Source organism: Anser anser (assembly GCF_964211835.1).
Source record: "Anser anser genome assembly, chromosome: 7".
Classification (NCBI taxonomy): domain Eukaryota; kingdom Metazoa; phylum Chordata; class Aves; order Anseriformes; family Anatidae; genus Anser; species Anser anser.
The window spans coordinates 32,679,073-32,693,336 of record NC_139727.1 but is presented as its reverse complement, the minus strand read 5'-3'; the positions used below and the strand labels follow the sequence as shown (position 1 = coordinate 32,693,336).

The window sequence follows — 14,264 nt, the reverse complement described above, 5'->3', positions numbered from 1 at the left end:
TGGTTTTTTTTTGGGGGGGGGGGGGGATGGAGGGAGAGGCAGGGGGGCTAAAGCAAACTTATTTCTGGAACTAACCACAAAAATGTGTCTTGGAAGACACTGACATTGACATCTACGAGATTGACTCAGTTAATATTGTTCTGATTTGGAACAGATGCTGATAGGCTCACAAAGCAAAAGCAGAAGAGGAATGGCTTTTGTACCAGATTCCTTTTTAGTCTGTGTGTGCTGGAGTCTGTTTTCAGTTGTCTGCTCTGCTGTAGGTATTGGTGCATCAGCCCTCTGATTGCTTTCATTCCTCCTCCTTTCTGGTTTGTATTTGTACTTCTACCAGCTGTTTTTCGAGGGTAGCCTTGAATGCTGCAGCATTTCATCCTCCTTCATGTTAGGAGCTCTCCATGTTACCATTTACTTGGCCTCCTTCATATGGAAAAAAGTCTTCTCAGAATCCAAACTCCGGAAATAAAGTATTGTTTTTATTCTCCATATTGTAAGGGAAGAAGATTAATAACAGGATTAGATTTCTTAGATTGCCAAGAAGGACAGAGTAACGGCTGTGGAAAACCATTTAATTAAGATTTTTGTGGGAAGATTTATTGCAGGACCTTTTCTCTTTCCTTTCCTAGATTGTTCCTCGGGAAGGCTCTCTGATCGCAGCTGATTAAGTCCTGTAGGGGGCACAGACATATGATAAACCTTATTTCAGAGTTGCTGAAGTGTAATTAAGTAGGACTTGGGGAGTAGCTCCACTTTTCCTAATGATGGAGAAAATGTTTCCTGTCTTTAGGCAATGTTGACATGAGGGATACATGACTGGAGTGGAAAAAAAATGTTATTTTGGTTACAAGTGTTCACTCTAACTGAGGATACCACTATCTCAAAGTCAATAGACTGGAGGTTATTTTGGCTTTCTTTGTTAAAGCAAGATTTGACCCGAGTTCCCCGTGCAGGGGGTAGATGAGGCAGGCTCTGTACTTACCTCCACATCAAATGAGTGCCACACGTCAACGTAAATAACAGATTTTTCTAAAGCAAGATGGGCTCTTGAATACCGTGGATGTTCTTCTAATTTGTTAAGTGCTGACAGACTTGGGGCAGAAGGCAAAGCAGGCAAAAGGGCAGCTGTAACCTCCTCAATCAGTGCCCACTCTAAAGGATCACTTTGTATTTCCCATCAGGACTCCCTGCTCTGATTACATATCACCCTGATAGGCAGATAAATGAGCTAAAAGCAACGCTGTTTGAAAAGGGCAGCAGGAGGGGAAAGGGGAGAGGAGGAAAGCAACGTGCTCAACGAGCTGAGTCAGGCATGGGCTGTGAGAAACAAAAATCACAGAGGAGGGCTTGGTGCTTTCCATGCACGCCTTACAGCCCCCAGGCACGCTGCCTGCAGCCTTCCACACTTCAAACGGGAGCCACCACCACGTACCTGTATGAAGCCAAGAAGCAGTCCCAAGGGCCCAGAGGAGGATTCCTCCAGCTGGTTTGTCTGCTCCCTGATCACCAGGGAACAGAAATAGAGAAATTATTGGGTATGTATTTGAAAAGGGGCTCATCACGTGAGTGAGTCTGGACTTTTGGTCTGGTCTCCCACCTGCATTTAGCGCATAGTGTGAGGTGCTGGTGGGTTAAGAGTGAGACCCTACATCTCTGGCTAGCACAGCCACCGCAGGCTCATGCTTGCTTTCAGGCAGAGAGGTGGTGCACGGGCAGCCCAGTTCTGCTGCGGTGCCAGCAGAAGCCTGGGAAGCCTCGTGTGGAGCTGCAGCCTGCAAAGGCAGACCCTGCACTGCCTGGGTGCCTTTCCTGGTTCCACTTTCCCTGAACCCTTACCCACTGTTGTACAGTGGCACCTCGTTATCGAATCTCCAGCAAATACTTTGGCAGGGAAGTGTCTTTTCCACTCGGTCACATTTACATGTGCCATGGTATCTCCGGGCAGATAGCATCCTGTTTGTGCCAGTTTCCAGCAAGTGCTTATATAAAACAGTTTTTAAAAATCCTAAATTTTCCCATTTTGCATTTGAATTTAACTTTATTCACCTTTCCTTCTGTACGCTGTATTGGTTGTTATGGGTAGAAGAGGAGAAGATGCACCATTTCAGGGAAAAAAGACACGTGAAAAAGTGCATGTGAGGACAAGGTGACACGAGGACACAAATGCAAACAGTGTGACTTGGGAGCTGAGTTCAGCAAGATGAGGATCTGCTCGCGCTGCCTCCCACCCCTCCTGGCTGCCCACCAGCCTTCATGCAGGGAGACGCTGCTTTTGGTGAACCGTGTTGCGAGAAGCAAAACTTGCTTTTTCTGGTCACTCCAGTCATTTGTGAACTCCTGGCAGAGACCACAGCACTGCCAGCAGCAGGCTCCAACCCGTGTTTCAGCTCCCGTTTTGGAGCGGAGATGGGTTGGTGTCCTTATCCCAGCAGGGCTTCCTCGGCCAGGAAGGCAGGTTGGGCCTCACCCGGTGTCCGAGCTGTGTTACTTGCTCAGCTCTCCACCCTGCTCTGGGTCGGATCTGCCTGAACCAGGGAGCTGCAGCTGAAATCCACTCCTCTGTGCTGCTTCCTAGGCCGAGGGAGTGAGCTCCGGGACAGAGCAGAAACATGGTTTGCCTCTAGGTCCTTCATGGTCACTCATGGAGGAGGTAGCTCCTCCCAGGGCTTTAGCAGGGCCTGTGGATCGCTGGGGCAGTGACTGACAGCTTGGGGGTCTGAAATGGGGCTCTGAGTGGTGGGCAGGGACGCTGGGAGCTACTGGGGCCTCCGGAGAGACAAACGGCTCCAGCAGTGTGTAAAGGTGCCTGGATTTCTGCCCTGTGACAGCAGGCCCTCTGATTTTGACAGCAGAGACAAGGGGAGAGGAGCAAGGGTGGTACGACAGCGGGTCACTGCCTGATGGCTCGTTAGGTAAGGACTAACTACCAAAGCACCCAAACGGAGGGACAGGGTGGGGGAGCAGGCCACGGCCTGATTTATATCCCTTCTGTCAAATGCCGCCTGCACGGAGCTGTCAGTGATCCACTCACTCGTGAGTGAAACCAAAAGGTCCATGGAGGAGCCCGGTGAACCATCAGGCACAGCACACTCACAAAACACCTTGCCCACCAGGCGACCAAAATCAAGTCATTTCCTTTCTGTTGACAACCCATTTCTTTCTTCCTTCTTTCTTCCTCTCCTTTTTAACCCCTTGGGGAGTACTGGTTGTGGTTTGGGATGCTAGCGTGCAAGCCAGAGTCCAAGCCAGCAGCAGATACCATGTAGAGAAGGAGCTCATTGCACCACAGAAAGCTCAGGAAAGGCAGCAAAGGGATCTGTGTGCACCTGGAGCAAACAGGACAGTGGTGAAGCTTGCCAGAGCAGCCATGAAATGTGATGCTTAATCAATTGGGGAAATTTCGGGGATTTCACAGTGACAGAACTGAATGGTCAGTGACTTACCTTCCAGTCAAAGCTGGCAGACGTGGAGGCTCTTGTTTCCTGGTTTGGTGCTTTCCAGTTCCCTCTGGGGATGTTTACTCAACCAAGCAGCCTGATTTCTATGCCCCCTGGGGACAGAAAATTCCTTACCGTTGTGTGCTATAAATTTGGCTGCAGCCCCAAGCTGCTGTTTAGGAAGCTCTGGGAATGAGCACGAGGAGGTAAAGGTGTGCAGGAGCCAGCCAGGCAGGATGGCCACTCGCTGAGATGAGGCTCAGATCATGCCCTCAGGTACACCTCCATCTGCTGCTTTTCTTTTCTTATTCTTTACAGATGTTACAATAGCGCCTCAGACCTGGGACAAACCAGTTTCATGCCAGGAGAAGGCCAGACACAGTCACCTAACAGAGGTGCAGGAGACTCACAGGTGCACTTCAGGGGTCTGGGGTGGTTGGTGTCCCAAACCTGCAAGGGGTCCTGCAAGCAGCCAGACCACTGAAGTAGCACTCAGGAGTTACCCCAGAGGTTCCTGGCCAGCTGGCTGCCCAGTAGCCCCTGGACGAGACAGTTGCCTATTGACTCTGTTCTGTAGGGGTACGCCGTGTTACGTTATCCTCCTGTCTTCTTGCTGCAGTGCCAAAATCTCTCCGCACTATTCCTAGCCTCTTGATCTCCAGCATCAGCAGGACTTAAACAAGACAAGTACAAATGGATGGAAACTCTCAGGGTGCCAGGAGCTGTTGAGTTTAGCAATGCTTCATCACGCTGCCAGAGAGACCGGACGCATATTTACTGTGAGTTACTTTGATGCTTCAGCTGGCCTTGAAGAGCAGGAACTGCTGCTTGTCTGATGCTAGGGAACAACCTTAAGCTGTTTTTTAGTGTTTTTCTTTTGTTTTGTTTTGTTTTGTTTTGTTTTTTTTCAAATCACCAAATATAACAAAAATGTATTTACAGCAGAGAACTCCACTTTTACTGCCTTTGACTTGATTTTCTCCTACCCCTGTCCCTCTTTCTGTTTATAGTTACTCCTCATGACTCAGTTTTCCTTCCTCTATCTGCGTTCTCCCCCCAGCTACCCTTCCACTGCTGGGAATTTCTTAGAAATGTTATACTACCAGCGTTCACCTTTGTTCTGAGAAAAAGGAGCACAAGAACATTTGCTTGGAAGCGGAATGACATCTCTGAGCAATGACACAGGCTTTGGACATCGAATAAAACCGAAGAGGGGCAAATCTGAGGGCAGAAGGTCTGCAGGGCATCTAATCAGTCCAAGGGCATTTAGCATGTAAATGAGGTTGTTTTGGCAAAATACACCCTGGTGTGGAACATGCCACTGATCAGTAGGGGCTGCAGAGGAGCGAGTACACGAAAACATGGGCTCCTCTTGGGTGCAAAAGCTGTGCCACCTTCACAGCTGGCGGTGGTGGTACCCTTTTAACAGCCCGCAGAGGGACACAAATCATGATTTTGTGCTGGGTTTTGTAGGCAAACACAGGAAACAGGAACAGATATCATGGGAAAGCTTGCAGAGACAGCAGAAAAAAAATGGACGTAGCTCTCCTGAAGTCCACAGCCATGGTGGTGGTGCTCAGCTGGGCTTCAGGAGGATGTTCTGTGGTGTTTTAATGTCTGCTCAGCCTTGCAAAGCCCACAGCTCCCCTCCTCTGTGCTGCAGCTGGGAGTTTCAGGTCAGGGTCCCCCAGCCAGGACTATTTGCACAGTCGCTTTGCTTTGCTGGTTGTCAGGGGTCTGCACAGACCGCCTCTGCAGCACAGGCACGGCGGGACGGGTGCTTCACAGAGCGCTGGAGCTGCACGCCGCACGGATTTGGGAAGCTCAAGTGCCCAGAAATCCTGGGCAAATGTACAAGATCCTTGCAGTCTGCCAGAACTACATTTCCAGGTGGAAAAGGACATGTCTGAGAAATGCAAACATGTGACGGGCCCTTCCAAATGGGTTTCATGGCATACCACTCATAATTCAGTGCTTTTCGCAGAAACGCAAAGGCAGACAAGGCACATGTCCTAACTCTTCCAAGCTTTTTTTTTTTTTTCCTTTCTCATTTTTCTTCGGGGATTATGAGAGGTGGAGGTTTAGATTGATTTGTTTTTTCTTTTCTGGAGCAAGTGTTTGGGGATTTCACTTTTCAGAGGAACTTCTGCTATGTGGAGAAAGGTCAGAATCCTTTGTGTGCGTGTGTGTGTGTTGTTTTTCCAGTTCCCAGGGCTGCTGGAGACAGGCCTACACCGAGCCATGGTGGTTCCAGAGAGATGCTGCCTAGAGCAGAGCTCCAGCAGAGGAGGGCTCCCAGGAAGGAGGTATTCCTCATCCCACTATTTGGACGATGTACACTCACAGCAACGCTACTGGAAGAGACATCGGCATCCTTACTGCTCATGGCAGTGGCTGCTTCAGATTTTCAGGTAGACTTGATTAGCAAACTTTGTTGTTCCCATACAGCCCTGCCTAGGATTATGTTTGCTTAAAACTATGTTGTGCACTGACATGCCGGCTGTTTGGCACGGTCTGTGAGGACAGCTTCTGTCGCTGCCAGCCCCAAAGCTGGAGCACGCGGGCAGGTGGCTGTCCTGTGAGCTGGGGGTCACTTGCTGGACTGCGCCCTTTTCTTCCTTAATCTGCTTTGTGGACACCATTTTGAAATGAAATGGGGTAAGGAATCAAGCCAAGAAGGACACTCTGGGGAACTTTGCGGGTGTAAGCTTTGCTCCAATGCAGATATTTTGCTTTCTTTGGCTGAAGAGGTGTTGAGCGTTTCAGGGGAAGAGACCTCTGGGCTGGGTGCCTGGGGCTGGGGCTCCGAATCAACTTTTACAATGACGATAATAACAGACAAGGCATTTTAAAATGTGAGATTACCACTGATAGCCATGGTCTTAGTGCTCCCACTGACTGCTGAACTTCACTACTTCACTCTCCACTGCTGGGTTACAAACAAAACCAGCTCTCAGGCACAGACCTGGACTCAGGCACCCTGGGGTGGAAAATCCAACACGGCCAGGCGCTCTCTGCTGTACGTCCAGTCCCGCTGCCACCACAGTGGCTTTGCACCCGCTGAGAAGCTGGTCCTGATCCAATATCAGGGAGGAGAGGCTGAGCCACTGTCAGCCGCATTGCTCCTGGCTGCTGAGCATCCTCCCTGCTGAGCATCCTCAGTGCTGCAGGGCACAGAGACGCGATTTCTCTTCAGGTGCTTTTGCTGAATGTAAGATTTGCATCAACCTTGGCTGGCCTCTCGCTTTCTTCAAATGGTGCAATAAATTAGAAAGTGATAAGGGACCAAAGGGAACATTTGAAATTCCAGTGGCATTTCTAGGAACAGGCCGAGACGCTCCAAGTTCCTCGCGGCGACCTGCTGGCCAGCCTGCGGGAGGGAAGGGGCTGGCTGCGGAGAGGCACTTCTGTGGGAGGGCTGATCGTCCCTGGGAAGCACACCAAGAAAGCCCTCAGCACATCTCAGGTTACGTTGTCAGTTCCCCAGACCTGAAAGTCCTGTGGTTAAAGCTTTCTGCTGAGGACCCTGAGGACCGGGACCTCTCCACAGCACAGGGCTTTTATGTCCTCCCTCCACCTGTGCATTTCTGCAGCACGCAGGTCTCATGGAGGTGTCTCCAGCAGGTGCTCTGGAAGTAAAAGCAGTTTGTAGCGTTGGATGTGATGCTGGAGGCTGCTTTCATTGTAACAGACTGCATGATACAAATGTGTGTGAAATCGCTTTTTGAATTTTACTGTGTGGGTGAAAGAAATGGTTCTCCCCAGGTCACCCAGAATGCTGGGGACAAAACGCCAACTAGTGCCTGGTGTCTCCAGATCACCACCGACCTGTTTTCTCTCCAGTGTACAAGGTACCATTGCTCTCCCTCATTGCAACTTCTCCTTCCACTTGCTGAAAGTGCAGCCATGCCAAAGCATGCACGGCTGGGTACCCCAGGTTGCGGGGACTCTAAATCACACCCAGCCCCACGCGTTGTGGCCAGATGCTGCACCGTGCAGGGCTTGCCTGTAGCTCGGCTTGGGATGGGCACAGCCAGGTAGCACAGATCCCCTTTCCTGTCCATATTCGTTCTCCTGCAGGGCTTGTGCTCTCTTATCAATATCTGACTCCAACCCTGGTTCTCAGTGGTGTTGTCCTGAAGGAAAAGTGCTGGGACTGTGTGTACTGCTAGGTGCTTGCTGTATAATTTATGTTTTTTAACTTCAGTGACATCACATCAGTTTGGGGACTTCTCTTCCCATTAATTTTAATCTGTTCCAGGACTTGCTTTTCTCCTGGACATTTGCCACTTTCCTGTTGTAGAAGGTACTAGAGAGGTAGAAAGAGCATGACTCATATTTGGGAGTTTGGAGGGAAAATCAGCAGCTAATAATGAGTGAATGCAGCCATGAACTAACAGTCAGGGAAACAACCTAAAGGCATGGGAATGAAATACAGTTACTGCCGAGCACATTAATCTTTAGCTAATCATGTAATCTGTGTTGCAGTCTGTTGTTTTCTGTCTCTTGTAGACCCAGCCTGCAGGTGCAGAACGATTCAACTGGCACATGTCGCAGCCGACACCAGCCCCTGCTTCCACACAGGTAGCTCTGTGGGGTCAGTGGTGCAGGAAGGCTTCAGGATTTGCAGCCTTCTTTCCACTGTGTTTTACACATGTGTGCTAGTCTGTGGGTTCACTGAATTTCAGCTCATGTCAACTTAAACATCTGTCAGGAACCCTCCACAGACCAAAAGTTACCTGGGGACTGGCTAAGAAGATTTTTGATGCCACGGAGTGTACTGCAACAAGAAGTTACAATAGCACCTATTTAAAAGTCTGCCTACACAGCACCTTTAAATGCCCACAGGTGATCTAAAAAATCAGCAGCTCCACATCAGCTGGCATCGGATTAAAGACAGTGTCTTTGGGGGATCTGGGGTTCAATGTGAGTACTGGGTGCTGCTGTGCATTTCTAGAGGCAGCATAGAGATTCAGCAGAATTTGCTCATTTGAAGAAAGGTAAAATTTTCATATTGGCAAAAAGTGTTACAGAAGCAGGTTGCTCTTGTTTTTTAAGGGTAGGTTAATTTTTATTTTTTTAAAGGGCTATTTGGTGTCCCATCTACAAGCTACTGGAAAGTTAGGGGTGGTCTCTGGAGGATAAAGAGGGGCTGTATTAGGAGAAAGTGAGGTAGTCAGGGAATACAATATGTGTTGTAAAGTGATAACCCATTTATTGATCATACATGCACAGACAACTTCACACACCCTACCAGAATTTACTGATGTCACTTCCATGTTGTATATCTAGCAAGTGTTGTGAATCAGCCAATATGTAACATTAATTATCTGCATTTATCATACTGCAAACTGACATAAGGATCGATTAATGTAACACATCAGTAACTGTTTACAGAAGTAACCGCCCAGTTTTCTGAAATATTCTGGAATTGTCTCGTGCTTGATACCTCTACCCAAATCGTAGTTTTTTCCAGAAGTAGCATTCTTCCATGGCTGAGGGGTGCAGCATACGTTGCTCAACGTCTGCTCCAGCAGCAATGCCACATGCAGGTTCTGTGGCCCTGGCTTTCCTCTCACCACTACGTACAGTCTAGAGCTTCTCTTTGTTCATCTCTTCTTGGAAATGTTTCTATACAAAGTTTCAGGAAATTGCTTTAAGACTGTCTCACCTCTTTGTTCACCCATAACTGGAAAAAGGAGGTATTTGTTCTGCAGGTCAGTGACACAGGAAAGGTTACATGAAATGTTTGGGAAAAAATGCTGAAAGAATGCAGGATATTTGGTCTAAAAAATGGAAGGAAGAACAGGCATAAAAAATATCTTCCAGAATAAAGACTTCTGTGGAAACAGTGGAGCAATTCCCCATGCCTGCTGAAAACACGCAAGAAAAATCTTAATTATACAGCCAGATGAGTCTTGGAACAAGACAGGAAGGCTTGGCCTTTTCTAAAGTTCAGAAGAAGAGTTTAGGCAAGCCTCAGTCAGAAAAGTCAAGGGACACGTCATCGGTGGGTACTCTTGACCTAGATGATTCATGGTTTTAGGATCCCGGCCTAGAGGCCTGTTCGAGCAGGCCGACATGGTTACGGAGCTGGCAGTGCCCCGTACAGCGATGCCCTTGGCATCCTCACAGACTCCTTAGGCAGAAGGGGATTTGTTGGGCTCGGAGAGACAGCCCAGAGCAAAGGAATCCCACAGCAACTTTGGAGGAAGGCTCCTAAGGAATTTCTTTTCTTCCATTTTCAGTCTCTGCTGTTCCAGAACTGGGGTTTCCCTCGGTCTTTATGCAGATTTCAGCACAAGCAGGCCTTTGAACGCCACTGTAACAAATATTTGAAAGTGATTCTTTCCCATCATGAGAAATAAGCATATCACAAACACTCTTATCTCAAAAACAGAAGAGAAAGGCTGTGTAAACAGTGTGAAAATTAATATTTTGAATGGGAGCTGAGTCTGAATTGTTGTATAAATGTTTTTGTTTGTTTGAGTTACTGACACTGTTTTAATCTCTGGCTTGAATACAATTTTATAAAGATTTTAGTTATTTTTTTTTAAGTCCAGATTGGATTTTTAAGCAAGTATAGAAATCATCTTTGTCAAATTTACTACTGGAGTAAGTGGCAGAAACACTGATTTTAATAACTTCAGTTTCTTGATTTGGCCTAATTCAACAGGAAGCTGGACAAATGTCTTCTCTGGGCCAAATCCACCTTAAATATGCTAATAACAGTAAACCTATGCCTGCTAAAACCAGTTTAATTTATTTTGGCTCTCTGGCAAAATAAAATGATCTGTACTCAAAAATGGTTATTTAGTTTGTTGTCACACTGTTGTATATTAACACAATCTATCTAACAGCTATATATATATATGTTTGTAAATACTCACATACACATGTATGTACAAATGTATGCATATCCATATAGAATAGGTATAAGCTCTGTATACACTCTATATGCATTTTTTGGCTGTAACGTGAGCGGCATAGCAAAGAGGAGGCCCCCCCGTCTTCCTTCCAATGTTATAGTTCTCAGCTTGCCTTTGCTGTTCTGAAGCTGAGAGTAAGCAAGGGAAAAGATGGCTTTGTTTCAAATGTAGGTTGTTCCCACATCCCTAAATGGTTCGGGAGTTAGGGATAAGTCTATATAACTCAGTGTAAAGAGGCAAGCAGAGGCATGAACCAGTACTTTCTACTGAATTGCAAAGTATATACAGTGCAAATGTTTTGTAAATGATTTGACCTTCTTGCTCATGCAACTGAAATATATGATAACATGAAACAGAAGAAAAACACAAACAAAAACAAAACAAAACACTTGTCACCAAAACAAGTTGTTAGGACATAAAATGAAATCTACTTTCTCCGTTCTTTGTACTTAGCAACAAAATCTGTCCGGCAGCCCTAGAAGGTACAGATCTCCATGCACTATATATCACATTCTTCTCCTTGATCCTTTCCCTTGAACTTTGGCACTTACTTCATTATTGTTGTCTTTTTTCAGGAACATGAGCAGCCTTTAACATGGAAAGTATCTGAATGTGGAATCCTACATACAGTAAGTTTCACCTTAAAAAGAAAAAGTGGGAGACACTGCTTTATAGATTGTTAAAACCGACAAACATTTGTGCTACTATCTGACTTGTGTTTTAACTAGCTAAATAAAAAATACCCTGTTAAGAGAAGTGGATAGCTTTTTCTTATGGAGACTAGCTTTCTTTTCTATAGAGGACAACAGCATCTAATGACCTTAACTTTCTCAGCAAAATTAAAATGTGAAGGTGTTCATGTATGGGTCAGAGAACCAGAATATTGAAATTGGGGCCCATCTGAGAGAAATGTGGGTATAAATGTGTAGAAGATTGCGGTGGCGTTAAAGTATCACTTAGAAATCTCCCACATTCTTCAAAAAAGTGATAATAGGTGGATAAGGAAATAGGAGTCTAGGGTTCTGCTCTCAATGCCCAAAACCACTATAAGCAAATCCATTGGAGACAATTGTTTACTTCCCAAAGTTTTCAATGCACAGACCTCAGCCAAAACATACCAAGTAACTTTAAATTAAAGTTTGAATTGCTCAGACTCTTTGAGATCAATCCTCAAACACAGCAGTGCAGACCTTGCATTCCCCAAATAGCACAGGAGTAAGAAATGCTACATCGAGTGATGCTGAGGCACTACTAGGTACTGAGGTTATTCACACCACACTCAAAACAGAGTGAACTGGTTTGAATGAAGACATCTGAAAGGCAAAAGCAAAGTGCTTTCTCATTTGGCTTGATTTACTTGACTATCATTTTCAGGTCAGTTGAGCATACCTCCTTTCTCATGGACCTGCTGATGAACAAGGAGGCCTCCTCCAGGTTCTGAGGGTGCAGATCATTCACAGCCACTATACGGTCTCCATGGTTAAATAAACATCCCAGCTGGCAAGGACCAGTCCACTGTGAGACACTAGGGTATTTGGAGGAGAGACAACAAAGGAATTATGTGTGATATTGAGTTACTGTTAACAGAATGGGAAAGAGTGAACAGAATTGCATTTACCATACTGCCCTCTGGAAATGATGCACGGGCTGAATGACTGCAGCCTCTTGATCTGGTTCTAGCTGAAATCAAGGTGCTTCACCCACGCCTTGTAAAGTGTGTGTGACACTGACATCCCAGGCTGTTAACAAGTGAGATTGCTGCTAGAAACATCACCAGTGAGAGCTGGGGATTCCAGTCTGAAAACTATGGGCCAGATTTGATGCAGGTACATGCATGCATATTCATGTTGGAATGATATAATTGTCCCAAGTCATCCCAAGAGGATGAAATTAAAATGTATTATAATGTGTTTTATCTGTGATATAATTGCAAGGATCAGAGATCTCTTGCTGTCCTGACTGGACCCTTGTGGAAATTCCATTATCTCTTTCCTGCTGGTCTCCGATAGACTCTCTGTGATGACAAACTGTCTAGGATTAGCTAAGCTGACAGTCAGACCTAGTGTTCTGTTCCCACCCAGAACCAGCCCCAAATCCTTTCAATGTGAATTTCCACTGGGAAAGCTCTGTAAACTTAGACACAGTTCAAATTTTTCTGGAGTCCCATTTCCTGTCCCTTTTGCAGTGATATTTTCTCTTGCTGACTGTGGCTGAAACAAAGTGACTTGCTGTGCACACGGTGCACCTGGCTAGTGTGAACAGAGAGCAGTGGCAAAAGGCAGTCTCAGTGCTGTGTGGCAGTGAAAGATCAACAGGTAGTGTAGGAGCATGCAAAAAAATATTTTTTTCTGCTTTGTCTTCCTTCTTCTAGTAATTGATATTAAAGGTTTAGGGAGAGCAGTAATTTCCAGTGCGTCTACTAAGAGGATGTATGTGCTAAAGTCCTAACACCTACTTGTGAAAATCTCTGCCTAGCGGTGATTCCTAGCACTGAAGAAGTGCTGGGATTAGTTTGGAGATTACTTTATCATGGCCTCAAACTCAGGTCAGCTTAATTTATGTAACATCTTTTAAATTTTCACTTACAGCTCATACTCTGGAGACTGAGTACTTTGCAGGGGCTATTACTTAAATTACAAAATGACGTAATGTAGGTCAGTAATATTTGGGCTAGTAGGTTAAAGGGAAAAAGATAAGAAAGGATTTGATGAAAGAGATGATGAAAGATGAAATCATTGAATGTACTAGGTTTGGAAATGCCTTCCCCTATGCTGGTAGGTTCCATGTTGTCCCTCTTTCCACTGACAGGTTTATGGCTTTCCAAAAGATTGTCATCTCTTTCCACACATCCCCTTTTTCTTCATAGGACATAAATGGGATTTGAAGTCTATCCCTTGTATGTTCTTCCTAATTTTCATCTTTTTTTTTCTTGTTTTTCTTTTTTTTTGTCAATAACAAAGTGTTACAAATTATTAGCCACTTACACCAAATCCTGTAAGATTTTTGGCTGAAAGGCCCTATTTACTCTATCACAAGATAACGTCCCCTCACTGTATTTCTGAGACATGCTTTCACTACGATTCACCAAATCAAAGACAAACCTGCGTAGCAGTAATTAGTTGATTTCACACCTATTAACATTAGAAGATTAGCTTTTGGGGGACTCCCTCACGAACTATTACACAGCATGCTAAGGGATCTCAATGCTACACAGCCCTTTTCAACAGCAGTTGAAGTAGTAGCTCAAGTACATGAAAAGTCAGAAAGCAGACAGGAATTACTGCAGCTTGAGCACACACTGACCCTGTGCTGTTCTGCACTGCTAAAACTGTGTATGGATGCCAACACTGGTTGTGTCACTCATTCACACCTGACGTGCACCATCACAAGGTACCCAGGGCTTACCATATTTGTCCTGCTGCTTCGGTAAGTTGTAGGTAACTGTTAATGTCAGCCAGGGGGATGAAAATATCCAACTCCTGCAGTTGCGTCTCATCTGTAACTTGACTGTGAGAGAAAACATCATGGACCAGTGCCTTAACTGAAACCCATGAACATATCTGTCTTCTCTGCAACGAAAAATGGAGAAGATGCTTACCTGAGCAGGATAGACAACTGAACCACTGAAAGTGGTGATGAATTGTGCCTTCTTTGGAGGGTGGACTGCTGTGTGGTACTGTTTTCTGGGAGTTTTAGGTCTCTGTTTGCCTCCAAGTCTCTTGGACATGCACTGTTTCCCCAGCGTTTGGGAGGAGTAGGGGGCCTATCATGTCTACACGTGAGCTGGCAACTGTTATCCAGGAGCCTACTGAAGAAGAATGATGATAAAAACTGAATTGATTTGGCCATTCCAGACACTCCTGCCAGATCAAATAGCTGTCAGTGAAGCAAAGAATAACAA

At 45.8% G+C, this 14,264-nt stretch overlaps 2 protein-coding genes across 7 annotated transcripts in view; one reads left to right on the top strand and one right to left on the bottom strand.

The window, feature by feature from the left end:
• Positions 1 to 27: 27 nt before the first annotated feature.
• On the top strand, positions 28 to 9,283 carry LOC310902532 (uncharacterized protein). 2 transcript variants are annotated; one of them, XM_083844233.1, is made up of 7 exons: positions 28 to 1,532; positions 3,753 to 3,846; positions 4,012 to 4,213; positions 5,640 to 5,845; positions 7,200 to 7,285; positions 7,947 to 8,018; positions 8,149 to 9,283. In XM_083844233.1, the coding sequence occupies exons 3-7, from the start codon at positions 4,132 to 4,134 to the stop codon at positions 8,186 to 8,188; spliced, it is 486 nt and encodes a 161-aa protein (XP_083700359.1). In that variant the 5' UTR covers positions 28 to 1,532; positions 3,753 to 3,846; positions 4,012 to 4,131; the 3' UTR covers positions 8,189 to 9,283. The 2 variants fall into 2 exon arrangements, with proteins under 2 accessions (XP_083700359.1, XP_083700358.1); XM_083844232.1 differs by lacking the exons at positions 28 to 1,532; positions 3,753 to 3,846 and adding an exon at positions 3,624 to 3,710 and having other exon boundaries at positions 4,054 to 4,213; positions 8,123 to 9,283.
• The window catches only part of PLEKHS1 (pleckstrin homology domain containing S1), a 19,808-nt gene continuing 14,173 nt past the window's right edge, over positions 8,630 to 14,264 (bottom strand). For 4 of the 5 annotated variants that reach the window (XM_083844228.1, XM_083844227.1, XM_083844224.1 and 1 more), the window contains 5 exons: positions 13,962 to 14,171; positions 13,769 to 13,870; positions 11,753 to 11,888; positions 10,915 to 11,003; positions 8,630 to 9,756 (listed from right to left, as the gene is read on the bottom strand). In XM_083844228.1, the coding sequence (XP_083700354.1) occupies positions 10,935 to 11,003; positions 11,753 to 11,888; positions 13,769 to 13,870; positions 13,962 to 14,171 (517 nt within the window). In that variant the 3' untranslated portion in view covers positions 8,630 to 9,756; positions 10,915 to 10,934. The remainder of the gene's footprint in view (positions 9,757 to 10,914; positions 11,004 to 11,752; positions 11,889 to 13,768; positions 13,871 to 13,961; positions 14,172 to 14,264) is intronic. The other variant, XM_083844226.1, reaches the window with a different exon arrangement.

Excerpts from the sequence above, each read along its gene's own strand:
- LOC310902532 (XM_083844232.1), top strand. The coding sequence starts at position 4,132 with ATGGAAACTCTCAGGGTGCCAGGAGCTGTTGAGTTTAGCAATGCTTCA. Across the intron at positions 4,214-5,639 it reads AGACCGGACGCATATTTACT|TTCCCAGGGCTGCTGGAGAC; the intron begins GTGAGTTACTTT and ends TTGTTTTTCCAG. Across the intron at positions 7,286-7,946 it reads TTTTCTCTCCAGTGTACAAG|ACCCAGCCTGCAGGTGCAGA; the intron begins GTACCATTGCTC and ends TGTCTCTTGTAG.